Genomic DNA, 27,474 nt, shown 5'->3' with positions numbered 1-27,474 from the left:
CCGGGGCATGTTTAAAGATGGCTACCCAAGACTGCTTATAGCGTGCTCCATTTCACCTGGGCGTAAATTTCGTGCAGAAAATCAAACTCCGGTCAGTATGGCAATGCATGGTGCCCTTGGCGTCGCTGTAAAGGCAAATCAGAGATTGAGCCATGTTTGATGAGCCTTTTCATGCGTGTGGAGTACAGTAATGGTTTATGCTTTATTGTTCTTGCCTTTCAATGAGAAAGGAAAGCATGTTTAGTATTATCCATTAGGGAGGCTTACGATCGATTCCGATAGGACGGCCAATGACCGTTATAATGATGAAGAAACTACGAAAAAAGAAGTGTAACATGTTACCCCCTATCGTGTATCAAGTTGCCCCACAATTTTTCAACTTACCCCAAAAATCTTGCTTTGGTTTTCTGAATTTCACATAAAAGTGAATAGTCGTAAATAAGTGAAAGTTTGCATGTGCTTTCCAAATTGATTCAGCTAGCATGTGACCAAAATTGGTGCAATTTCATTGAATAGCTTGGCCACTAAGTGCAGAAGACCAAAAAGTGTAACGCATAGCCCCAGTCTCCCCTACGTCGGTTCGCATTAGCCGCGCGTTTGCAAGATTTTCGTGGTTTCGAACGTTCAAACATGTGATGTGATGTTGCTCCCATGCATTAGGGTGGGTGTCAAGGTCACCTGAAGGTCAGGTCAGGTCATTGACCTTTGGTGACCTCGGGTGACCTCGGCTCACTTTTTCGAGTTTTACATGTTTCTAGGCTAGTTTTTGGAGCTGAATTCGAATTTAGCAACCTCTTGAACATTTACGAAGTAGTTTTGGTGCCTTCGTAACATGTTACGAAGCTGTCAGAGGCGATTGATACGTACTACGAATACCCGTCACGACGCCTACTGGTTGACCTGACCTGACCTGACCCGACCTGGTCTAAATGCTTAAAGACATCATCTGTGATCAAAACTAACACGATATTCGTGATCAATACCCCGAAAAACCCCTTAGCAGCCACACTTTACGACTTTCTAATAGGTCCCGATTTTCCCGACGTTGGGTCATTGACCTGACCTGGAAGGTCAACCAATGACCTAGGACCTTAAAATTGGGTATCATCGGCTTCCTCTCGTCACGGGCAACACGCTCGTTTTTTCCGCGAAGCTCTAGCTTGATCAGGGGCCAAACGGCAAGGGGGATCCAACCGACCCCCCCCCCCCCCCCCTACACATTAGAAGCTGGAAAACGCCGCACACATGCGAGGGTTAATAGCGATCATATTGGTATAGAGGGAATCTTTCCTGGTAATAAAGTCAAGCATCAGCATCGTAAAAAGCGTTAGGGTGTCCGCTTTGCCCCACTCTCCCCTACCTCGAAAAGGGGTCGATTACAACGTTATCATGCCTAAAAGTGTGTCCTTCCTCTCGAGGGTTACAGATTGCGTCGTAGGACCTTCGTAAGCAGGTAGCAGAGCTGTATGGAAACCGGTAATCATTTCATCTCATTGTGGCCCGAACAAACGCATCACAAATTTGCTAACTTCATTTTGTCAAATAAAACGCAAGTCGCGAAAGCAACATAACTAACACCACGAAACACTTATGATCACAGCAAAATATTGAAGATGCACATAATTAAAGTTGCACATAACATACATATATAGTGGCAATACCAATATCCTCACGCCTTTACGAATTGCCAGTAGATGCTGGTATAGCTACTTTCTAGTTAGCATAACCATGGTTAGAATTTGAACAGTAATCAAAGCAAATATTACGTGGACCTGATGCAATTAGCTTGACCGTGTGTATTAACAGTAGACATCGGTTTATGAATGCAACTTGCAAGAGCTTTAGTCATTTCATGCCTTATACAAGCACGTCGGCCGAACACAAAACGCCAGCCGTCAATCCATACAAATATCATCAAGCTCACTTGCAGCTCTGCCATATTAAGAGCACCACGTCCACACATTGACTTTAGAGACACACGTGGTGCCACCAACCGCTTTCGTCATTGTCCGTTCACCAGCCTATTGTCCGTAGGCGAGCCATGGTGATCGGGAGTGACCCGCGGGCCTGCGCCCCACTGCACCAGAGCTCGGCGACAGTACACAGCAACTGCACAGGACGCTCGGTGGGTCGGCTTCCGACAGCCGCACCGGCGATCACCGGCCGCGCGCACTCACTTTGGTCCTGTGGCGCCACAGTTCTGCGCTCCCAGTCCACCGAGCCCATCACGTCACCGGCCCGTGCGCGGACCTCAGTCTGACGTGTGAGAACCGTCTCAGTTCGCGGAACCGTCACATACCAGGGCGATGTTGGTCGGCATGATATGAGCCGGGCGGCACGGCCACTCGGGGCAGTTCATACGGCCGGCGCGGCCCCATATATCGCCGCGCATATGTCGCTCGGCGGGGCCGGGCTGCGCCGACGGCGATCTATGTGCTGTATAAACCGGCCTGGCCGGCAGTATCTGACGGCCCCGGCCCGGCTGCAGACCACAGGCCACTCCGGGCCGGGCAGGCTCGGACCCGACAGCCGCCGGACAGTCGCACCGGACAGGCTCGGACCGGACAGTCGTGCTGGGCAGGCTTCGGACAGATGATCGCGGGTTGGACAGCTTGGGTGGCTCACAGTGATGGGACATCCCTGGCTGCCGACCTCGACTGTGGCTAATTCACTAGACGAAGATGCGTGGTTTCCTCCTGCCCTGTTGTCGCTCCCGCTGCCGCTCCCGCTGCCGCCCCCGCTGCCGCCCCCGTTGCCGCCCTCGCTGCCGAGGGCGTCCCTTCCGCCGGCCAGACGAAGGCCGGCCTGAAAAGTCGCGATAACCACACTGTTAGCCGGCGAGTATATGTACCGTGGCAAATGACATGTCTTCAATCAGTGTTGAAGGCATAGAACGCCCCATAAGTTGGCTCACAGGGAGCAGAAATGCGAGTTATTCAAAGCATAAATGCCTATCTCCAGGCAACATGTGTTGTTTGGGTCGTATAAATTTTAAACAGATAATAGTTTAAAATATTGATGTTTTAAAGTTTTATGCAAAGGTTTATGGTGGTCAACAATATAGCAGGGTTAGCCAGCTACATTTTGTTTACAATGGCCATGAACAGGTGCTTTACATTGTGGGTTACGGGTTATTATTATGTATGTACATACATAAGAAATATACAATTGATTAATAATCATTACCTGCACTTTCATATTTTCGGATGGCTGGAGAAAAGAACTACATTAGTTGTGTGTTCACATTCGCTGATCTTATTAGGCAGGCGTAGGTACATTCTTTCACGACAATGAGTAAAACAAAAACAGACTCCTTAGGAACTCATGAATAGCAATTAGGTTACAAACGGTCATTCAATCTAATCGCTTTGCATCAACAGTCAACGAGTGCATAGCACTGTAACCGTAAAAAGCGACTGATATAAATCAGACTGAGCAAATCAGTGATATTCTTCTGGTAATGTGTCAGGTCGGCTTAAACAATATTTGCTGGCTGTTTTATATTTGGAGGCTGTTTTATATTTGGAGAACTCATTCAGTCGCTGACTAGTGCGCCGGAGTGGCCGAGTCCATCCCGCGGCGATGAGACGGGGGATTCTCGGCGGATACGTCACTCGGTCCCTCAAACGGTCACCGTGAGAGCGTGTGGGTGCCTGCAAAAAAATGTCCTTTACCAGTACGCTGACCGTCCGTCATTCCGGACAGGGTTTTAGGACAAAGGGTACAGGCGGGGGGGGGGCTGAGAATAGTTAGAATGGATCAGCATTTACTGTTTTGATGATGGGGTAAGGACATTTTCGAGCTTTTTTTCAACATTGAACAAGCAGGTCATGCTTTCCCACGCCGGTGTAAAAAAAAGCTTATCGCCATGCAATGTTAGCGTTGCATCATGCTGCGTCTAATCGTAAGGGAGGTAGCTGGTAGGTGGGTGTGACCAACAGCCACCGGAGCACCCGCGCACTTTATCTGCCGACTGCCACCCTATGGACGATGACCTAACAACCATGTTGTCTCTAGTAGCCCGGTATAGCCCAACTTACCAGCTCATGCACCGGAGCTTGGCTCAAAAGCGCTGATCTGCTGCCAATACCGGCAATACTTCCGCAGCCCCAGCACTGCATGCAGCCTCCACCGGCTACCGAGCGAGCGACTTGTGGCGTCATCTAAGCGAGTCGTGCTGCTGCTAGCAGCGCTACCTGTAGGGACGTGGGTCGTGCAGCGCCCTCTACTCACATGCACTCTAGCTGCGTGTCCGTGGACGGTGTCGGCGGCGGCCCTTGCGCCAGCGTCCCTTCCTGCCCCTCTTACGTTTGTTGCAGCGACGTCCGAACCAGCCCCTGTCGCACTCGCAGCGCGAGCCGACGCACTGTCCGTGGCGGCAGCGGCGACACGGCTGGCGTGCCACCACCTCGCAGTGGTCGCCCGAGTAGCCGGACCGGCAGCGGCACCGGTTGACGCCGCGGCACCGGCCGCCGTTCTGACACGGCACCAGACACTTGCCTGTGGGCAGACGAACGTGCCGGGGCACAGGTGTTAGGCTGCTGCCAGTTCTACTGCCAGCCGGACATCGTGTGACGACTATCAGCGTTCTGCTTATTTTGTCGGAGCATATTTGTTTAACTGGCAACAACTTGAAATACCTAACATGGAAAATGTCGGCTCGGGAGGCCGGTTGTAAGTGCAGTTGAGTACCTACTTAGTACAGCGGATATATTTCCTGAACATAAAAAGCACTGAACAGTGAACTGCAATCTAGAAACGTGCTACCAATGTATATCAAGCGACTACGTAGGCATTACGAGATTATCCAGATATATTTTTACATCAATACCTTGAATCTCCATTATACCTATACATGTTTAACTTTTAAGGAAATGGCATATCTATGTATAGCAAAACTTAGAGGTAAACCGACAATAAACACAACCATCTTTTGGCGCTCTCCTCTGAGTGCTCAATCATAATTATCTAGGTCGGAACAGCTAATTATCGTTCATGCCTAGGCAAGAAGACATGAGAACAGCACATATTGCATCGGCCATGCGGACAAGATGATGCTAGAACATCACCAGCAGCTGGCCGAGCAGACAGGCAGCCCACCCAGCGCCAGCCGCCCCGACACTTACTGTACTGGCAGCGGGGTCCGTAATAGCCTCTCTTACAATGACACGTATCCTTTTGTATGCATTTACCACCGTTTAGACACCGTTCATGACAAATACCTGTGGGCCATGAGAGTGTTCCGTCAGTGTTTCGGCGGGCCTTCATCAGCAGTCGACCGCCCGCCTGTTCCACGCCAAGACAGCCGGCTCTCGGCGCAGACAATAGGCGGCAATTCAACTCATTAGCTGCCGCCGCATCTCTAATGCAACGAGGCATTATCTCACGATTATGAAAATAATGTTGCAATGAAAGGTTGGTTTATCTTGGACGAGCCGGTAATTAACTATCGACAAACCCTCTCTTTAAGGTTTATGGTGATACGTTGTCACTGATAAGTTGAAGATATTATATTTATTCTTCCTGTAATGAGCCATGATCTTATGACAATGATTATGGCAGGAAATATCAACGATTTTTTACCGAAGACTTGCAGGCTTCGCAAAACAAACGAGCAGACAGAGATGCAAAATGCCTGGACACGCCAACCCATTCTATTCCGGACATAGCTACGTCTAAAGGACGCTGCTCATCAGAAGCCGGCTTAGCAAGGTGTCCCGTTCAGTCACATCTTATTGCCCACATCCCTAGCTCTGCCATCGTGTCGTCCGATTCAGGGTTTGTCTATTCTAGTTCAGGTACGGTTAGATCCGGCCATATAAGGTCACTTCAGGTGAGGTCAAGTGCAGTCCAGACAGGTGTTACGTCAGGTCAGGTCAAGTTCAGTTCAGTTCAGCTCAGTTCATTTTATTGAGTAATAGATACAAAACAACTGACAAGTTCAGTGGTGGATCGGCCAAAAGATGAACTTGAAGTGGAAATAATAGAAACAAAACAACTAACAAGTCCATTGGTGGGTCATATGTCCTCGGGTCAGGTCAGTTCAGGCTGATCAATGCCGGTCAGGTTAGGACAGGTCAACTGCGGTCTGGTGCGCCGCGAAACTCCACCAATCCCCCCCCCCACACACACACACACACCCACACCTGCTCCGAACTGCACTCACCTCCTTCGCAGTGCGGGCCCTGATAGCCGAGCTGACACTCGCACTTGCCCGGCTTGACGCACGTGCCGCCGTTCATACACTGCGGGTAGCAGAGCGCCATATTGCAGTACTTGCCCATGTAGCCCAGCGGACACTGGCACTGGCCGTCAGCACTGCAGAAGCCGCCGTTGCCACAGCGTTTGTCACACTCGGGATCTGGCCCTGGCGGAATGGCACCTAGTCACACTCGGAATCTGGTGGCATGACATCACTGGTCAGGAAGGGTCCTGGCGGAATGGCGCTGTAGTCAGGGCGGGCCCTGGTGGAATGGCACCTAGTCACACTCGGGATCTGACGGAATGGCGCACATTAACCTTCCAGGCGGTGGGGGGGGGCATTTTTTGCCCCCCCCCCCTTTAGTTTTTTCAATATATCTCGAGAACCGCTGCGCTGATCGTCACCAAACTTTCAGTACCCTCCCGGGAGCAGCTAGCGCACATGGTGACCAAAATTTTTTCCAAAGGCTATGATAGGTTGGCCGCTAATGACGTCAGAGTGACGTCATTTTTACCATTTTCGACCCAAAAAAAGGTTTCACGGGAAGAGCTGTCAGGCCTACAGCTTTAGAGATACAGAAAAATGTTTCAGACATAAAAGGTGTCGAATCAAAAGGGCTACAAAACTGCTATTTCGGTTTTCGATTTTTTTTTATTTCGACCCCCAAAAATAAAAAAATAGATTTTTTAATATAATAGCCAAAAAATCCAAAAAGTTTTTTGAATTTCGAAAAAACGGAATAAATGTGATAGTACCTATCGCCTTCTATCTACATACAAAATTTGAGATCGATACCTCTTTTTTTGGCCAAGTTATAGCGAAAAAACTGTTTAAAAATGATGACGTCAATTTTTAGCAATTCTAGACCTCGTAGCGCAAAACAAAGACCACCATTAGACTCGCCGTGACGAGGTGCATCGAATTGATACCTATTTTATGTAAAAATATCAACTTTGAATTTTGACCTTTTTTGACCTGACCTTGACCTGACCTCCACCAGAAAGTGACCTAAACCGTACCTGATGGTCTTATAACAACCACCATTGAGTTGGAAATGAAAAACTGGCCATAAAACATGCATCGCATAACCTTAGTAAAGTTGGGCTCACGTGGTGACCCTTGGTGACCTTTGGTGACCTGACCTGTGACATGACCTAGTATGACCAGTGACCTCTAATAGCAACATATGTACTAGACAACTGACGCCTTATCGTTGATTTTCGACAAAATGCGTTTTACTCGGTGTTATAGCGCTTTCCCTAGAAGCCCCGTGAACGGTGAAACATTTTATCTTTGACCTGACCTGTGACTTCATTGGTGACCCCGAGGTCAATGAAATTTGGTTTCCTTCGACAAATTTGACAGGGCTATCGAACGCCGTTTGAATTTTCCGGATCCGTCCAGTAGTTTCGGAGATACGGGAGGGGGGCAAAAAAATGCTCCCCCCCCCCCCCCCCACCGCGCGGAAGGTGGCTGGTAGGCCCACCTCCTGCCGGGTTAAGGAGGGGTCTGGCACTGGCAAAATGGCACGCAGGCCGGGATCTTGCATGCTATAAAACTGTGAGCTTACGGGCAGCCTGAAATATAGCAATATTGTATCAACTAACGAATGTCTGCATAATAAGAGATAGTTCTAACTTCTGACAACCACGCGGCGATCGGACGACGCGCCGATGACCCACGGCGTACCATGGCTAATGCGGCACTCCTTCTTGAGCCGCAGTCGGAGTGGCATGCCCCGCACGCGCCGTCCTCGGCGGCGGGTCATCACGTCCAGGCCGACGGTGAAGAACACGACGCCCGAGACGTTTCCGACGCACGGCAGCACGATGGAGAACACTGCGGTGGCGGGGGAGAGTCGGAAGGAGTGGTCAGTAGTCAGTACTGTTCAATGCAATTCTTCAAAGCAGTTCAAAGAGAATGGCAATTCAGGAGATGCTGAACGCTTATTAGTATTTAGTGAAGGAAGTAATCAGGAGCAGATTTTTCTCCTCAAGACTTTTCTTTTCATATTACCACAAGTTAACCCGCGCCCTGCTGGGGGGGTGTTTGAACACGCGTTTTTCGCGAATATCTCAAAAACGGCGGCGCGGAGCGCCGCCGTTTTTGGTACACCTTATCATACATCAATACTACACATGTTGTAAAAATTTCAGACTAAGGTCATTCAAGGTCAGGTCACCAGGTCACATGAAGTGACCTCACCTCATAAAAAGTTTCAATGTCTCTCATAGCTACACCGAGTGACCGATCGCTTTGAAACTTTCAGCGATTGCTAAGAGCAATAGCATGTACAAAATGTATATCTCAGAATTTTGATATCGATGACCTAAGGTCAGTTCAATTTTGCGACCTCCCCATTATAAGTCAATGGGAGAAAATTGAAATGCGTCTCTTTTGGACGAAAGACATTATATACACTCCCAAACACTGAATTACAAGTGGTTTAGACACACTGAACATGAAAATGGTGTTCGTGACCCCTATTTATGCCCTGAGGTCATCTTAGGTCACGAATGGTATCTAACAGTTTTTTCGTGAATAACTTTTGATAGAGGCATACTAGAGCGATGAAAACGCCTTAGATGTGTTCAGCTCGACGATACGGATCGACTGATATGCAACATGACCCTTTCCGGTCAGGTCATGACCTTGACCTGAGGTCAAATTTTCAAGTTGACCTTTCAAGGTCAACTTATAGTTCATTCGATGCGGCTTGACGAGAGGAACACGATGCCGGTAAAAGTAAGCTCGTACAAGGCTTGGGTCAAAAGTTATTGCAGAAAAACTGTTTCCGAAAAAATCGGCTATTTTTGCCGTTTTTGTCCCCTGCAGGCAAAACCGTTGACGTTAGGTCAAATCTGAGTAAATTACTCAGAAAGGGCGTTAATAGGGCTATCGAATGCGCTTTTCCGCGGCGCTGTAGCTTTATTGGTTCCCGAGTTATGGCTTCTTGGAAATTTTCGACATTCGACCTGGAAATCGGCGAAATTTTGCCTTCAATGACCTCTGGTGACCTGACTTTTGACCTAACCAAAAAATTGACCGAAGTGATTTCCTCATTATTTTTGACGCTCTTTCGAACGCCGCCTTCCGCGTATCGCTACGTGGCCCAGGAGCCGAGTTAGAAGGGGGTGTTCAAACTCCCCCCCCCCCAGCAGGGCGTGGAAATCCACCCCCAGCCGGGCGCGGGTTAAACCACATAACTTTCGTACCTGCTAAAAAGCTTGAATTCGTCAATATTTTTTTACAATAATTAAGCTCAAGCCCATGTGCTATTTCAATAGGGGCAGGTGGAACGGTGCATATAGGCAAGTGCTCCACTCACTGCGCGCCTTCTTGGGCACCCGTCCGCTCCTGTTGATGGATACGATGGGCGGCATCAGCACGGTGGTGTCGTCAGAGGCCAGCTCGTAGAAACTGTAGTTGTAGCGCCGTCGGCCGGAGCTCCAGGTAAAGTTTACGTAGCCCACCTGTGGGTGACACGGGGAGTTAGGGTGGACATGGGCAGCGTGTTGCAGACAGGCCGCGTGGTTAGTGGGTGCAGCGGCGATCGCAAGTCAAACGGGGGCAATCGTCGATGGCATCTGGTCCGGTTTACTGTTTAATAGTCGTCTGACAATCTGTGGTATTTCCCCTGTCCATCAATGATCAGACATCAGTCCGATTTTTCTTGGTCAGTTGGCACGGAGCCCCGTCTGTGCACGGCGTCGGGAACACGACCAGGAAAAACGCATAAATATAAGTATCCTGGGTGCTGAACTCAGCGTGGATGTCGTTTGCGATGGAGGCCAGTCCTACCTGTCCGTATGGTCGTCGGTGTCTTAGACTGCTGGTCGGCTCACGTCCGTCTGTATGAGTAGGTGCGCATGTCTGTCTGTCGTTCTATTCGTGCGTGCGTCTTCCGTCTGTCTGTCGGTTTGTCGATCGGTTTTGTCTGAATATTGTTTGTCTGAATATTTGTCTAAATGCTGTTTGTTTGTCGTTCTATTTGTGCATCTGTCTGTATCTGTATGTCTGTCGGAGGCTCTCCGACGGCCGCACCTAGCTGCTCAGTGCACCGTGATGCAACGACCCGTCTAAATCATTGTCACATGAGCGGGCCAGCCCGGTCGGCTGCCTTCCAATGAACCCGGGCGCGGAGCGAGGTCAGTTATAGATGGCCGGACAGACGGGCGGGCGCCGCCCCCCCCCCCCCTCCCCCGACTCCGGCGGCTTCAGCTGGCTCCCGATCCGGACATGCCGCCGGACGACCCCCGATGCCGGTCATGGAGACGGGAAAGACAGGAGAGGACAGGGCAGGACAGGGCAGGACAAGAGGGCAGAATGGGACAGGACAGAACTGGGAAGAACGGGACAGGACAGGACAGGACAGGATAGGACAGACCGGGAGATAATAGAGCAGGATAGTAGAGAACAGGACAAGACATGACATGGCAGGACATGACAGAACAGGACAGGACAAGCCAGGACAGGACAAGACAGGATATGACGGGTCAGGACATACCTACCTAACAGGACAGGGCAGGACAGGCTAGAAGAGTAGGTAGGTATCGATTGAACTGGAAGCGACAGGCCAGGACAAATCAGGACAGGATAGGACCGGGCAGGACAAAAAGGCGGTCTGACCAAAAGCAACTGACTGGGGTGGCTTCGGTCCTGCCTTTTCTTGGAAACTGAGCATTGTTGGACATCCTAAGAGCTGTCGTATGCATGTTATGCACGGCCTATCTTTCTGTAATAGCGGCTATCCTACGTTCCTAATTGTATTAATCATGGGTATTTCATTTTACAAGTGGAAGCCCCAGCAGGTGAGTAAATGTTCAGCCTCGAAGTTTCAACATTGGAGTGATGGTCACAGATATGATGATCAAAAATTGATTGTGCGTAAGCTTTCTCTAAATTGATTGGCCAAACTTTGCTCTGAGGTCGCCTTCAATGATTATTGACCCTAGAACGCCTAGGGGGGGGGGGTTGTATCAACCCCCCCCCCTGAGGTTTGTTCGAAGTGCACGCTAAACGGCTTGTCGTAGCGGGCTGAAATTTTCAATACCCTCTGGGGCAACCTTTGCGCATCTTTTGCCGAAAAAAAATTGATCGGGTCATGTCAGGTCACGGAGTTATGACGTCATAAGAGGTACAGCCTCCGACCGGATTTTCACAAACTGAGTGCCAACGCCCGAGGTTTCCTGCCGGTGGTACGGACATCGGTTGATGGATCGTGATGAAACTTCCCATGCATGTTGGGGCAAGTATTGGCTATCATATGGTATAACAAATTTGACCGGGTCAGGTCAGGTCACGGAGCTATGACGTCACAAGAGGAACAGCGTCCGGTACTATTTTTGAAAAGCGCCCGAACCACTATTTTGCTAATTCTTGTCACCTCAATGGGAATATGCAGCAATATTAGCTTCTATAGGGAGCAAATGGACCTCCCAAATCCAAAAATACAATCAGATTTCAAAAATTTAAATTTTGATTTTTCGAATTTCTGCCGCCGACTGTGACCTTGCCGACTTCCGGCGCTCCCAACACGCCATTTTTAGAGCTAGGGAAACGAAATACATACCAAACGATAGAGAATTGATCAAGGAACACGATAGTGAAGGTTTCAAGTCGATATCTCCCACCGTTTTGCCGCAATCGCCGCCGAAATTTGAAAAAAAAAATCTATTTTTCCGAAAATTTGACATTTGACCGGTCAAAAGTAGGTCAAATGTTGACCTAGGACCAAAAAATAGACCACCAATCGCGAGATCTCGTTGAGAGCAATCCGTTGGTTTTTTTCCGCTAAGCTCTACGACCTTCCGTTTCGAAACGCCAGGGGGGGGGTCGTAACAACCCCCCCCCTGGTCGTTCGTGTTATGAGAAATGGCCTGGTCGTGCGAGGGTTGATATGCTTATTGTTGTCAGTTATCAGCTTGTGGAACAGCCTAAGACTGCAATGGACGTTTTCACTGCGTGCCTATTCAATGGGTTTCTTCAAATCGAATTAGACTGGTAACACTTTCGCCGAAGGATGTCCGTTGTGCTCGCTAATTTATGATAATTATGGATGGTTTACCTACCTATTGCATGCATTTCTCGCGATCAAGTGATACACCATATCTATGAGCGTTCTAATTATAGTGAGGAGTTACCATTGTCGTAACGTGTAATCAACAAACTTCCAATGATGCTACTTTGACAAGTTATTGCCGTGCCGTTGCAATGAATTTATAACGAGTGTTCAGTGTTCACTCTACTCAATGAAAAACATCGTTGAAACTGTCCTAGCCTTACAAAAGTCAGGGGAATTCCTGAAGAATGCTATTCGTATTTACTGTTCTGATGAGAACGATGAAACTAAGCCGTATTCAGTTTCCAGTGTAGGGTAAAACGTTCGTCTTTTCATTCTGCCACGTTTTCCGGTAGTTTTGTAATCGATGGTTATAATACCTACACTAAATTGAAGAGGAACAGCAATAAAATAAATAGCAATGTGGCCTATGAAGTCAACTCTTAACACATTTCTTCATTTGGATAAATGGATGAAATGATAATTGACATGAATCGATAAATGAATAAACAAAAATAATAACAAGAAAATAACTCATTTATGGACACATGGTAAGGTATTAGGAAACCAAATATTTCCAGATTGCTATTGGAAAAAAACTTACGAGGCAAATCAAAAGGTACATACCTAGAGGTTATGCCTGTAACTAGTTACAGGCTAAAAGAAGAGGTAAATTTGACTTTCAACAAGCGAGAAACAATAACCATTGATCCTAGTCTATATTTCATCCCCGTATGACCCTCTATTACGTAGAAGCTGGAACAAGTCATAGACGCTCCTTCCATTATAATGACGCATGAGTGAAACCCGGCGAGTTTGCGGTCGCCGTCCGCGCTGATCCACCGGCACCATCAGCCAAAGCCGCCCATCGCCGCCCGGTCCCATGGACCGGCTGCAGAAGTCATACATTTCGCTGCAAGCCGCAATAAGTTGCACTTCTGCAGCGAACCAGCCGACAAATCGTGAATTAAAACAACATATGTTCTCAGTTAATACCACCTGACATGCAATTAGCACCGCCAAATTGAAATAGGTACGAGAGAAAATTAACGCAGTCTAGGCAAAATCACTTGCATAACATAACTGCAGAAACCGTTTCATTATTAGGTCCGTTATAGTGGTTAGCAGGGGCCGTAACCTGACTCTGAATTTGGTGGTAACGTCCTTCTGCACCTCATCACGGCCACTTCTCCGCATTGTCTGGCGAGTCGATGATGGAACGGAAGAGCTGTGAAATTCGCTCGCATGTTCTGCGGTGACAGAGGTCACCTGTTACGCAAGCTTCAGGCGCTGAATGTTTCAGCGGCCAGCGCTCACCAAAGTCCAAATAAGCTGTTTGCGTGATAAACGGCAGCTGTCTGGTGCAGTCACCAGTCCCCTGTGTCACCAGTCACCACTGATCACCCGGCCCTTCCCCGCTGGCCGGGTCGGGAGATACCAGATATGATCACCAATCGACCCCTCCTCTGCACGTGCTGCCCGAGGAGCCTGCTGTGCGCCCCGCCGCGGATAAAGGCTCCACAGGGACCACAACAGACCTTTCTTCCAGCGGTTCTTATTTACGGCCAGGTAAGCTGATTTGTCATCCGGCCAGACAGACATGGCAGGTCGGTGCTTATTTCCCCACTGGAAGTGTGTTGACTGGGACTGGTCGTGTTATGACGGTAGATTGAGACGTTGGCTCGCTGATGTTTAGCGGCGCGCTGGTTCAGTCAGGGTTTTATGCTCCTCTCCCGCTGCCCAGACTCGCCTCACTCACCTCAGCAGGGATCATGGGAAGGTATCGCTCGAAGTTGGGGTCCATGATGTGCGACAGCAGCTGCCCCTTGATGATGATCGGGATCTGTATCCGGTAGCCTGCAATAAAACCGGCCTCCTGTCAGAAACCGTGCGGGCTGGTGGTGGCTCTCTATTGGCCGACACCCGGTATCGGTTTTGGTGAGCGGTTGGGTGAAGGTGGGGACGGGACGAGGGGCGCAGAGGAGCGGGGACACACCTGTTTAACACCTGGACAGCGGCCGTCGGTGACCGCAGTAGACCGAGCACCCCTCTATCGGCCGCCGATCAGCCCGGTCCGGCCGGTAAAAATAGTGCCGGTGGGTCGGTCGGTGCCGGCGGCGGCCGGTCGGCGCGGCGCACAGGGAGCGGAGGAGGGCGCGCGGCCCGCTGACACCCCGCTGCTCGGCCGATTAACTCGGCACCCGTGCCCGGGCCGGCGGCAGTCACCACTCAGCGTCTGGGGCGGCTGCGGTCGCCGGCCAGGTGCCGGGCTCTGTCCCACAGCGCCAATTAGTCCCCGGCCGGTCCGGCGCCCAGGATTTACCGGCGACGCACGACACAAATATCACCCGTGGCAGCTGAGTGGGCGCATTTTCACAGGTAATTAACACGGTGATTTGCTGAAATGAAATTACTTAATAGAACTAGCCGGAACAGCAGGCGCTAAGGAGCAATCAGCGCACAAATTAGATGTCATCATTTAACCGTAACTGCTGCAGCTACTTAATTAGACAGCGTATGCTGTCTGTACAATAGGGCACTGTTCTCACCGTTGAGATGAAGCTAAGACTTAAAGGTGCACAATAAAATATCCAGTGCTTGTGCAATTTTCAAGTTGCAACTACTCTGTCACGCTGTCACATTTATGTTCGTTATTTATGTAAGAATGTTTATTTTACGCTTCCTACATGTTTCGATAAGTTTTCTGTAAAACGAGCGCTGCTGTAAAAGTGAAGTTTAAAAATCATCATGTGGATTGTTGACAGGTGAGGCACGTCATATTACACATTTGCCGTATGATCAAACAGCCGTGTTACGGTCTGGCCGCTGCTGCCATCACAATTAGCCTCTCTGTCCGGAGCGCTATCGCCGTGCCAAGCGAAAGTGATACGTTACGTCTGCTGATATCGCCACTGCAAGCACAGTCATAACAGTTACCAGGTGTTTATGTTACTGCGGCCGCGATCAAAGCTAATTGACGGCCTGCATTGCACAATGTGCAGACCGCTAGCCAAGCCCTATCCTTGACGGGGCGATTCCAATGGGTGAGTCGGACCGCGTAATTACACGATATCACCAATGAAATCATCCTCTGGTCATACACAGGTGACGCAAGGCTCCCGTGTCGTTTCTCACAAGGCAGTCGCCATTCGGAGGGAGGCTCATTTTACTGGCGACGCTCCACTGGCTCACCTGAGAACTGTTCGATCTGGTCTGGGTCGATCCAGAGTCCGAGGTCGTCTGAGTGCTCGCCGCGGTGCCGACGACCCCGGTCGGAGCCTCCCGGTCTCCTTCGGCCCTGTCTGCCTCGACCCGTAGTGTCTCCGGCGGCTCCGGACGAGTCGGCCGCCGCTGGGGCGCTAGGGGAGTCTGCGGCGGTGGAATCAGAGGAATCTGAGGAAGTGGAAGGATCGGACGAACTGGAGGAACCCGGAGAATCAGAGGAGCCGCTGGAGTCTCCGCCAAGAGGTCTCGATGGACCTCGGGATCCTCCCGGACCGCGCCGCCGCTGGCCGCGCCGCCGCTGACCGCGCTGACGGCGACCGCGCTGACGGCGCTGACCTCGCTGGCCGCGGGGCCGGCCGGAGGTCGCTGAGCGCCGGGCGGTGGAGGAGCCGGGGTCGGACGGCTCGGAGCGCGAGCTGGTGGAGCTGGGCGGCTCCGGGGAGACCGGGGAGCCGCTGACTGTGCGCAGTGCGGTGGCGTTGGCGTCTCTCCTGGCTGGCAGTGAGAGTGCGCTGGTGGTGGCTGCCGGCCGGCCGGGCCCGACGTCCTCCTGCGAGCCGACCTGGCCGAGTCCCGGCACCAGCAGCAGCGTCAGCGCCAGCCAGCAGCCGGTCAGCTCCATCGGGTCAGCTCGCACACACCTGGCGGACGGAGGGTCAGGTCAGCGAGCGAAGGCCCTGGAAACCCGCTGCGGCGTCTGTGCAGGTTTCCAAGCACAGTGAACATCATTCAGTTCCTCTTCACTCTGCACTCACTTTTTACCACTATGCAAACAAACATCTTCACCCACGTCGGACAAAAGGTTTTGATGTGTGTTTACGCTCTTTGTTTATTCTTTACCGCAGACAAGTTGTTTAGGTCTACCAACAGCATTTCAAAGTATCAGCCCCGGTGTTCAAGCATTCGCCGGGCCATAGCTCAAAGCGTTGACTACTTCACGGCATCTTGCACAGATGTCTACGCCACGATAACACGGCTCGTTGGCAAGACAGCGTGCTCGTCGGCGTTCGACCGAGGCTGGGTAACGTCCCAGGGTGCCGCGCGGCTGAGTGAGGAAGGGTGCAGGAGCGCTGGGCGATGGAAACACACGGCCCTCCCCTCCCCGACCCAGTGGGCGGCTACCGTCTGATCTCTGCCATCGACACCGGCCGCTGTAAACAGACTGTCAGACAGAGCGGCTGCCGACCGGGCTCACAGCCCAGCAGCGAGAGAGGGTAAATACCGGGCCTGAAACGGCGCCAGGCCAGAGCGCTGCTGCAGAGCGCCGACCAGAGGCGCCTCCGAGTACCGACGAGAAGTTTCAGAGCTCTACACTCTGGGCCTCACTTCTACTGTTGTCTGACCAAATAGGATGATGCATGATTGAAGCTTGTATGAAGTACTTGCAGTCACTATGTAGATATGCACCATTTATATAATATGTAATGGTGCAGCCTGGTTTTCATGCTGCGCTCAGCTGATGCAGCGAACAGAGGACACAGACCATGCCCGGCCAGCCGTCAGCCCGCACCGTCGCTGATATACCGACCGACCGCCACCCAACATCCATCAATGATCGACACAACACTTAGCCTGTCACTTATGCACTGCGAATTTATGCATTCACAAAGGCCGATCCCTGGCCGCCCGCCGTTTGCTTGCATTGTAAATAGACGGATGATATCATTGGCGGTGTTAGAGGTCGTTGATGAAATGCAGTCGCCGGGCCGGTGCGCCGTGGCCGCCGGCCGGACCGTGTCCAGCGATGGAACGGCCGCCAGCCGATATATCTCATCGGATCATCGACTGGCGGCGACACGGCACATCAGACGGCACCGCCTCGGTCAGACAGGGGGCCGCCGCGGTCAGACGGGGAGCCGCCGCGGCCAGACGGGCAGACATGTACCGAGCCAGACAGAGGTCTGGGAGTGGGGACAGCTCCGGCCGCGAAACAGTGCTGCGGACAAATTGCTCTGTCACACCGTTACAGAAGCAGCTGCGGCAGACGGTGCAGAGGATGGCTCCGGAGAGACGAGAGCTGCTCTGAGCCACAGTGCCAGCTTTGGTGAAGGAGCACGTCCTGGCCTGTGAGCACTGTCCGATAGCACGTCCGAGCGATGGGCACGGTCCGACTTAACCCGGCAGTTGCTGGGGTATTTCGCCACCCACCGTTTGCTGGGGGGGGGCGTTAAACGCCCCCAGCCGATAACTCGAGAACCAATAGGCGCAGCGAAACGCACGAGGCGGCAAACGAAAGAACGCGACGAGACGCTTCAGATGAGTACTTTAAAGTTGAATTTTGAGGTCACAGGTCGGGTCAAGGTCAGGTCAAACACCTGAAATCGGGCTTTCAGTAGCATGAACTTCAGGACTTCGCAATGGGCGCCTCTCGTCAGAAACTCTGTCAAAACGGTGCACAATCCATCATATAAGGCCTACAAGAGTGTCAGTTTCATGTAGGGGTCAGTCAAGCATAGGTCAGGGTCAAGGTCAGGTCAACCGGGTAGGCACATATCCCCGAAAATCAAAACTGTTATTCGCAGCCTATGACACATGTTTTATGGGTAATTTGGGCCGTAGAACACGATGGTGACATTCATTTTATCATATGTGTACGTGTTTGGCTAAAAAAGTTCAATTTAAGAAATTCATGTATCATGGTCGTGAAGTAGTCACGAGAAATTGTCAAGATTCAGTTCAAGATTTTGGAAAATGCGGAACGATAATCAATAATCGAAGATAGCCATTTGATTGTTCATGGCATTGGCAGTCTAATGGCGTTTACGGCATGTCTGTATGTCTATTCTGTGATTTTATATGATTTTTTGAACATATGCCGTTTTTGGTCGAAAACTCAGAAATCATGACGTCACTAAAACCTCAATATCTCAAAAATTTTCCGACCGATTTTTTTGAAACTTTGTCATAATAAACTTCAATCAATTCCCTACAGGTACCCAAAATTTGGCGCGCCTGCGGCGCGCCATTTTTATGCTATGGCCCGGCGAAAAAAGTGGGGGCGTTTAACGCCCCCCCCCCAGCAACTCGCGGGTTAACCGCTGTGTGACCGAGTGACGCAGCACGCAGAGGAGTGACGCAGTGGAGCGAGGCTACCCGATATGCAGCGAGACTGTTGGAGCAGCGTGAGTGACTAGCTCAGTGAACATTGAACAAGGACGTTTTTGTGCATTGGCTGAATGTCTGAGTGGTATCAAAAAGTTCAGGAACACTGGCACTCACCGGCGACAGTGACTAGATTTGAACGAATGTGTAGGTATGTACGCATGGTAGCGTCGGTAATTGTCACAAGACCGTAACCGTATCTTAGAAATACCTGTCGCTGGCGTGCTGAATCATGGTGCCGCTGACAAGCGATTGAAGTGACAGCTGCCGACAGGTGACTGACGACAAAAGAAGCTTCCATCGTACTGCAGTGCTATGTGGGTTACCTAGCACGGAGAGAATGCTCGAAGTGGCACTGTGTGCATAGGCACATCCCTGACTAAACGTGGGTTAGGAGGAACTGATTACTGAACAGAGCTGTCTTTGGAAGTAGCACAGTCTTTATTGGATGGCGCGTGCCTGTGGCACAGCACTGACCGTGCAGCATGTGCAGCAGTTCATTGCACCTTTGTCACTCCGAGCAATTATGTACCGTTCCTGCGTGCCCCGTATGTGCGTTCTGTGTGTTCTGTGTGCGCAGTGCTCCGTGTGTTCCGTGTGTGTCCGTCGCTCGCTGCAGGTGTTTGCCCGCAGAGGTCGCACGCCCGCCGTCCCCGGTCCGGTGAACGTGCACCTTCCTCGCCGGTTACCGCTCTGTTTGACCGATAGGGCCGTGGTAGGACGCCCTCTTCCGCCGGCGCCAGATCCGGCCGACCGCGGCGAGGGTCCCAGGCCGGGGTATGATGAGGTGGGGACGCTTTTAAAAAAAGAAACAGCTACAATACTCGTAAATACATCAGCTTACTCATCTCAAAAGAACGGTTCGTATGTAGCAGGAGAAGGAAAATGTGATATTTACTATCGCATCTGTTTTTTACAAGTATTTGTACCTAAGTATGTTGGGCTTGCTAAATCTAGAATTACGCCTAGCATGAACTCATCTCAGAAGGCTCATGAAAACTATGCATGGCCCATGACCTTATAAGTGCTTGTCTGACTAACGAACGGGATGCCGGCGAGTGACGGCCTCGGTCACAAAACAGGTCTGTGACGTCACTCATTGTACTGGTCCAGTGACGTCACGCAGCCACCGCAGTTGGAGTCGGTCGACTGTCGGGCCGGTGACGGGCCCAATCACTGATCAAGGCCAGCAGAAGCAGTAATTGGACCCAAACACCTACTGACGACCGATGGGACGACCTCAACATTTATCCCTAAAAAGAGCAAAATTTGCGAATAAATGGCAGGACTTTTTATGAAATGGCACTTGCTATGGTTGATAGCGTGCAATGTCTACATCTGACTATTTGCTTACGTTGGAATGAATAGTCACTTAGTTGCTTTGAGATATTCACACATTCAGTGTGTAAATCACACTACATTGAAAAGCGCAACAGCTCTAGCATATTGGCAAAGTGCATTAACAATCTCTTTTAACTTCTACAATGCTTTGTTGTTGCCGAGCATCCTGTAAGCATGTATGTATTTGTGTAGGTACGCAAATGCTCCTCAGTGTGACTGTCCAGTGTCCACCGTCCACCATCCTTCTGTTTATCAATGCTACCAATACAGGACTTATATGTCATGCGTGGGAGTTTCCGTTATAGTTTTGACCATACATACTTAAAGAGTGTGTACATATTAGAGATGTCAATCGGATACCGACTTTTTGGTATACCGATACCAAACCGATACCAACTTGGTGTTTGGTATTTCAATCCTAATGTGTTCGGTATTTTGTTGGTATCATGAACCCCCACTTATGTATAAGAGGCTAAGAAATCGGTAAAAAGTTTGTATTTCCCTCATATTCCCAAGCTGGTTTGGATTCGGTATTTCTCCACGGTTTTGGTTAGTATTTGGTTTGGTATCGGTATTCCGATTTTCCGTAACTGACCGCATTGTGCAAAGTTCTTTTCCTGTGCCTTTCTGCACATACATAATAAACATCCTAGGTATCATTTGAGGTACACCAAAATATTTGTGTCCCACACCTGTGCCAAAGACACATCAGTCTTTAGCACTCCGACCGGTAACATTCATCAGTCCATGAATCACTCAAACACCGCCTCATCACTCAAAACGTGTGGCAGCACCAGGAGGCCGGGTAAAGGTCAGGCTGACCGCTCAGCGGCCGTGTGAGAGCCCAAATGAGATGATGTCTTAATTACCACGCCGGCCATGTTTCGGAGAATTATGAGAGACGAGACAGGCGCAGCGCGCTGAGGCCGGCAGGCAGACGTATCGGCCAGTTTTATGGTGAGCGGCCACGGCCGCGGCGCTCAACCAGTCGGCAATAAACTCTAATTTATGAACGTATCTACAATGTAACTGAATGCGTCTCAAAACAAAGAAGGGCATTATCGGCTGGCAGGTATCGCTGAGCATGTGGGCACCATTAGCGGCGCGCATGAAAGCCCGGTTCCCACCAGTGGCGGATCCTGGGGGGGGTCCACGGGGTCATGACCCCCCCAAAAGGTCTGAGAGGGTCATTTGACCCCCCCCCCCCAAAAGCCGAAGACCTAAATGCGCTATAGACGCCGTCTTGCATGCTCAAAATCACATGTCAAACACTTCTGAGCTAATACCTTTGTTTTTCTGGATCGTGTTGCGTGAAAAGGCGTATTGAAGGCCAGAATCTTACTCATTTTTGTCTCAACCGTGCGAGCACCAGGGGATGATCCAGGAAAACTCCAAGGGGATGGTCATGAATTTAATTCGTGGTGCCCCTACCTATACGCAAAATTAAAAACTCAACGGATTTCGGCCACTTAATTTTGGTGATGTCCTATTTCCATTTTTTTTATTTTGTTTGTTTTATTTTTAGTGCCCCTGGGCCCTGGCAGGTCAAAATCACGTCGGAGGCGAAAGAAATTCACGGGAATCCCAAAAATCACGTCAGGACATTCAGGGCACTCTGACCAGCCTGACAGCTAGGGCCCTTCTTACTTCCTGGGGCCTCCAGTGAATAACCGCTAGTGTCTGTGTCGGCCCCTCTGACTCCTCAGTAGGTAGGAGGCCCTCTGTAGAGGAGACCCTCTGTGGAAAGGAGACCGCCTGAATGCAGAAGGCCCTCTGAAGAGAGGAGACCCGCTGTAGAGAGAAGGCCCTCTGAAGAAAGGAGGCTCTCTGTAGAGAAGAGGCCCTCTGAAGAGAGGAAGCCCTTTGCAGAGATGAGGTCCTCTGGCTCTTTGAAGAGAGGAGGTCCTCTGTAAAGGAGGCCCTCTGAAAGGGAGAGACCCTCAGTAGAGAGGAAGCCCTCTGTAGAGAGGAAGCCTTCTGTAGTTAAGAGGCCCTGTGAAAAGAGGAGGCCCGCAGTAGAGATCGGTGGTCCTCTGTAGAGAGGAGACCCCCTCTGTGTTTTGACAAATGTTTTTGCAAATTTTTCGCGGCGCTTCGCGCCGCCGATTCATGTACATACGTACAGGTCAATATGAAATCGTGACTGTAATTACATAAACCAACCGTGTCAAATTGAATCAGAATTCATATGTGTACTGTGAAGAAACTCCGGCTTGTACTGCCATGCTAAAAGGGTGGTAAAATTTATGTTTTGGAGCGGAGCTGTGTTTTGACACATTCTTTTGCAAATGTTCTCGGCGCTTCGCGCCGCCGATTTATACACCAATCAATAAGAGAGATCGTGACTGTAATAACACCAACCGTGTCAAATTGAATCGGAATTCATATGTGCACTGTGAAGGAACTCCGGCTTGTACTAGCATGCTAAAAGGGTTGTAATATTTGTGTTTTAGAGCTGTGTTTTGACAACTTTTTTCAAATTTTTGCGGCGCTTCGCGCCGCCGATTCATACACAGGTCAATAAGAGAGATCGTGACTGTATGCTACTAATGCATTGGGCATTAGACTAATGCATAAGTGAGGTAACTATATCTACTACTTCTGGGTTTTTAAGTCGGTCGATCCGCCCCCCCCCCCCCCAGTAAAAAAATCCGTGGCGACGCTCCTCTATAGGTGGGTTTCACAAACTAAAACTACTGAGCCGAGTGACTTACGATAAAACTTCAACTCAGAAACGACGAAGATCAAATGTCATTTGATCTCGACATACTCGCTCCCTACCCCCCCCCCCCCCGGTCGTCAGAATTCATTCATCAGACCTGGCATGTCGGCCGACTGGTGACCCCCCCCAAAACGTTCCCCTAGATCCGCCCTTGGTTCCCACTGGGCCCGTCACCCGTCAAAACGGGCCCGTCGCCGTCACCCACCGTTTTGAAGGCCGTTTTTTCCCAAGTTGAATATGGCAGCCACGAAACGGGCCATCTGGTAGCACTTGTCGTGACAAAAACGGCGCGCATGATTCGTTCTACGCGCAGTGCTGGGGAACGGGGAGGGGGCGGCTGGCCGGCGGCCGATGGGACCAGAGCGGATGGGACGCCGCCGGCCTGGCCTGCCGGGTGTAGCGCATCGCTGTGGGGAGTCGCTGTGGGAGTGGGGAGTGTCCCGTGTCCGGCGGGCCGTCTCGGACCGCGCGGCGGCGTCGCGTCTCGCTGTGGGGTCTGTCCGAGCGGCCGCGTCCCCCTCACCGCCTCCCGGCAGAGAGGGGTCAGTCTGGCGATAGGTTTGGTGTGGTGTGCACGAGAAGTGAACATACTGGACAGCCACAGGTTTGTTTTATTATTTCAAAACCTGCTGTCATAATAAAGTAGCATTTTTTAGACAGGACTGCACCTCAATCAAGTTGACTGCCTAAAATACCATCACATTTCCATTTTAACTTGATGATCAGTACCTAATGCAATATTGTGCGGGGGAGCAGGATATACTCGTACTCTCTGTTTTAGCTGTTAAAATTGAGCATTGTCTTCATGACTAGACGTCAATATCATATGTATGGTATGTACCAAAGCGGCGCAATGCCAGATGAGTTTCCCGACAATTTCTCTTCAAAATGTACGATATTTTACGTTATTTTACTTAAATAATCATTTTTACATGATCTACAGTCATCTATAACCTCGTCCAAACCATACTCACGTCTGGAATAAGAAGGAACACAGAAGCACCGACGCGAAAAAACGGGCCCGTTCCTCACCAAAACATGGATTTTTCCATGTCTCCGAAACGGGCTCCAAAACGGGCACGCGACGGGGCGCAACAGCTGATTGCGACGGGCCCGTCGCAATCAGCTGTTGCGCCCCGTCAGTGCTGCCGCCGCCCGGTTCCCACTGAGCCCGCCAGGGACGGGCCGCTAACGGGTCCGTCAACGGCGACGGGCCCGTTTCGACGGGTGACGGGCCCAGTGGGAACCGGGCTGAAGACATCCGAGCCGTCCGAACCCCCGCCCTCCCCCCTCTCTGCTGTCCCCCTATCCCCCATCCCGTCCGTGGAGCGATAATGGGCCGAGGGGAGCGGAGACCGATCGGGCCATCAGAGACGCGGCGGTGATTTGGGTAAACCAGGGGTGGAAAATCGGTCATTGGATTATCCGAGCTGAACAGGTGTGACTCAAGTGTGAGCAGGGGTCGTGTTTGGCTCCAACAGACCTTTGTATGGACCAAAAGACTGGCAGGCTGATCATATTGACTGAACAGGTGTTGTTTGATGCCTCACGCTTCTTGTTATGAATTAGGTAATTAAGTTTCCAGAAGTATTTGTAGATTTGTTTTGAAGTATGATAATAAACATGCGTCGGCTCACCGCAGCTAACTATTTCGGTGCCTCAAATCGTACCGTTTCGCCAAAAGTCGCCAATGGCCATGGTTCTCTTATACGTCAAGAAACTAAAATGTTACGCCAAAGTAATTAAAACTTTAGATCGAATAATTCATTTCTAAACTGACTATCTGAAACGAAGTTTTTCTGGAGCCTCGCTTACGCAACCGAGTCACCTATTCGATCTGTGCTGTCTCCGTGTCTCCCGGGATTGAGTCCTTTGGACTGCGCCACCGAGTCAGGACTGATTGCTTCAAGAACGGTTCCACCCCGTGCCCTGACTGGACTGGCAGTCTGCCTCGCTACTGGTCGGTCGGCTGCCTGCCATACTGGGCTGCTGGGTCGGTCGTCCCCCCTGCTGTTGTGCTCGGCCAATCGTCTCCTTTACTGGGGTGCTAGTTCAGTCGTCTCCCTCACTAAAGGGTGCAGGGTCGGTCGTCTCCCCAGTCCTGTGGGTCAGTAGTTTTCCCAGGCGGGGTTCAGAGTAGGTTGTTTGAGTCTCCCTTGCTAGGATGCAGGACTGGTCGTCTCTCTGGTCCTGGGTCACTCGTCTCCGTGCCGTACCGCTGCCAATCGCCTCTCCTGCCGTACCATGTTGGTATTGCGCCTTCGCCGGTGCGGTCAGTGACGACAGGTGAGGGTAAACGTTGGCACCCTCGCCTCCCCCGAATACCAATGAGTGTCGGTAGTCCATCACTGTGCCACATTATGCAAATCAATCCACGCCAAACCCGTGGGAAACGGGCGCCGGCCGCGGCAGTTCGAGCTCGGTCCAGGGGCACACCGTCCGCGGCCGGCCGCCGCACCCCGTCGGCGGCCCGCCCCACTCCTCCAGACCCAGACAGAGTCCGCCGGGATCGTCAGAGTCCACGGGAGTCGCCCAGAGTTCGCCAGAGTCCAGAGAGACATGTCCGCGGGTCACCGGGTCGGCTGCCGGCCGACCATTCTCGCTAACAACGCCGCACTTATCGCATGATGAACGGTTCGAGCCGAGCCGCCCATTAAACCCAGTTAATTTAATGCTATCCATCAAACAAGTTTGCAACAAGTGACAGCGTCATCTTCACGTCTCGGCACGGCGGCCGGCGGCCCGGGACGGCTGGAGGCTAGCGGGCATCCAGACAGACTGGAGGTTTGCTGCTCGCTCCCGACCGGCGCTATCAGTAGCCGACGGATGGACGGACGGGCGGACGGGTACGCGCGGGTCGTGTGTCACGTGCGGTCGGTGACGTCACGGGGGCAGGATATGGAGCCGCCGATGACAGCGTCATGACCTCAGCGCTCCGTCTGCAGTCGGCTCAGCTGGGCGGCCGGTGCAGAGAACGGCGGCGGCGGCCGGCTGCGACGCACCAGCCACCATCCATCCTCCGCCGCCGTCAGATTTACCAAACAGCCGCGGCCGGCAGAAACAGTGCAGCGGCGCCGGCACTGGGGCCGCGCCAGCCAGAACTACGCCACGGGAAATCCGATGAGACCCGGCCCCTCCAGCTGGAGAGAACGTCCGGAAAGGATGTGTCCCGCGTCGCCGGTCTGTCCGGGCCGGTCCAGCGGGCGGCGTGGCACTCACCTATCTCGCCGTGGGCTGGCTCATCGGAGCAGGTCGACACTCCGGCGCAGCCTCTGTCCGTGGCCGGCTGGCCTCACTGACTCGCGTCCGTCTCTCGCTCGCTCTCACGTGCCGGCGGCGGCAGAGGGCCGGGCGCGTGCGGCCACCACCTCACCTGCTGGTCGACTGAGCGCGCCGCCGCCGCCGCCGCTGCCGCTGCCGGGCCGACCGACCGGCCGGCCGCCCCCTGCCGCCGGCCGGCCGCAGCTCGTCACACGGGGGGCACAACCTGTTGGTTCACGGCAAAAAGCCACCGCCCGGCCCTGAGACGGACCGCTCCGGTCGGCAGCGCGCGAGCAGCGGCCGGCAGCCGCCGCCGCCTATCTGATTAAGTAATTATACACGGCCAGTCGGATGGCTTTATCGGAGCGCAGCGGCCGGCGGCGGCGGCCAGCGCGGCTAATTAATCACGTGAAGACTGGCCAGCCGGCAGCCAGGTGCCGCTCACGACCGGCCTGCACGGAACGGGCGCCGCTCCTGACCCGCGGTACAGGGGATGGGCGCCGCTCCTGACCGACCAGTATAGGCACAGGCGCCGCTCCTGGACTGCGGTATAGCCTTCGCCCCAGTGGGGGGGGGGGCATATGTTACCACCCTGTCGCGTTTTTTGCGTGTGAATAAAAAACCGCGGCGCGTAGCGCCGCGCCGCTTGGGGTAGCTTTTGGTACATCAATTTTGGACAATGTGTGAAATTTTTGACCCCAGGTCATGTCAGGTCAGGTCACCAGGTCAAGTTAACTGACCAAGCCTAAAAAAAAGTTTGCAATCATGTCCAGCCTGCAGTGTTTGTCAGAAAGGTTTGAAACTTGGTGGATTGCATGCTGTTATGGGCGCCTACAATTTGTATATCTCGGATTTTTTATATCCGTGACCTAGGGTCAGGTCAGTGGCGTGACCTTTCCATTACAAGTCAATGGAGAAAAATGAAAATGCCTCTAGATCCGTGTGTACGCATAGGAACAGTCCAAATATTTCAGAATCACAATGATTTAGTCCACTTGTGATGACCAAGGTGTCATTTTTGCTGATAGCCTCTAGACAGGTCATCCGAGGTCACTTGAGGCTACAAACAGTTTTTTTGCCAATAACTCGCGATTGGAAAGAGATAGAACGCTGGGGATGGTCTCATTGTGTTTGTCTTGTTGAGACGCATCGACTGATATGCAACATGACCTTTTCCGGTAAGGTCATAACCTTGACCTGAGGTCAAATTTTCAAGTTGACATTTCAAGGTCAAATTATAGTTCATTCGACGCGTCTCGGCGAGGGAAACACGATTCTGGCAATAGAAATGTCGTGGCGTTTTGTAGTCGAAAGTTATTGTCGAAAAACTCTTTTCGTAAAAACAGCTATTTTTAGAGTTTTTGCCCTCTGGAGGCTAAACCGTTGACTTGAGGTCAATATTGATAATAACCTTTTCAAAAGAAGAGTTCAAAAGCTATCGTTTTCTTTCCCATGCGTTTTTCTAGCTACCATAGTTCCTGAGATAGCGGCATGTTTTCTGAAAAATATAATGACAATTGGCAAATTTTGACCTTTGATGACCTCTGGTGACCCCAATAT

At 51.5% G+C, this 27,474-nt stretch overlaps 1 protein-coding gene across 4 annotated transcripts; it reads right to left on the bottom strand.

The window, feature by feature from the left end:
* Positions 1–1,516: 1,516 nt before the first annotated feature.
* Positions 1,517–26,085, bottom strand: LOC122376000 (protein shifted-like). Of its 4 annotated transcripts, none has more exons than XM_043355623.1 (9): positions 25,873–26,085; positions 15,456–16,129; positions 14,023–14,120; positions 9,531–9,675; positions 7,892–8,041; positions 6,167–6,367; positions 5,127–5,222; positions 4,309–4,500; positions 1,517–2,805 (listed from the first exon to the last, which is right to left on the bottom strand). In XM_043355623.1, the coding sequence occupies exons 2-9, from the start codon at positions 16,108–16,110 to the stop codon at positions 2,672–2,674; spliced, it is 1,671 nt and encodes a 556-aa protein (XP_043211558.1). In that variant the 5' UTR covers positions 16,111–16,129; positions 25,873–26,085; the 3' UTR covers positions 1,517–2,671. The 4 variants fall into 4 exon arrangements, with proteins under 4 accessions (XP_043211558.1, XP_043211561.1, XP_043211559.1 ...); XM_043355626.1 differs by having other exon boundaries at positions 4,234–4,500; positions 6,167–6,361; positions 25,873–26,051; XM_043355624.1 differs by having other exon boundaries at positions 6,167–6,361; positions 25,873–26,041.
* Between the last annotated feature and the right edge of the window lie 1,389 nt (positions 26,086–27,474).

The sequence above is a fragment of the Amphibalanus amphitrite genome, unplaced genomic scaffold, assembly GCF_019059575.1.
Source record: "Amphibalanus amphitrite isolate SeventyFive unplaced genomic scaffold, NRLGWU_Aamphi_draft 001981F_arrow, whole genome shotgun sequence".
NCBI classification, from domain to species: domain Eukaryota; kingdom Metazoa; phylum Arthropoda; class Thecostraca; order Balanomorpha; family Balanidae; genus Amphibalanus; species Amphibalanus amphitrite.
Note: the sequence above shows the minus strand (reverse complement) of the source record. Positions and strands in the feature narration are given on the sequence as shown.

Excerpts from the sequence above, each read along its gene's own strand:
- LOC122376000 (XM_043355623.1), bottom strand. The coding sequence starts at position 16,110 with ATGGAGCTGACCGGCTGCTGGCTGGCGCTGACGCTGCTGCTGGTGCCG. Across the intron at positions 9,676-14,022 it reads TTCCCATGATCCCTGCTGAG|GTGGGCTACGTAAACTTTAC; the intron begins GTGAGTGAGGCG and ends TGTCACCCACAG. Across the intron at positions 5,223-6,166 it reads GGGCCCGCACTGCGAAGGAG|GTATTTGTCATGAACGGTGT; the intron begins GTGAGTGCAGTT and ends CATGGCCCACAG.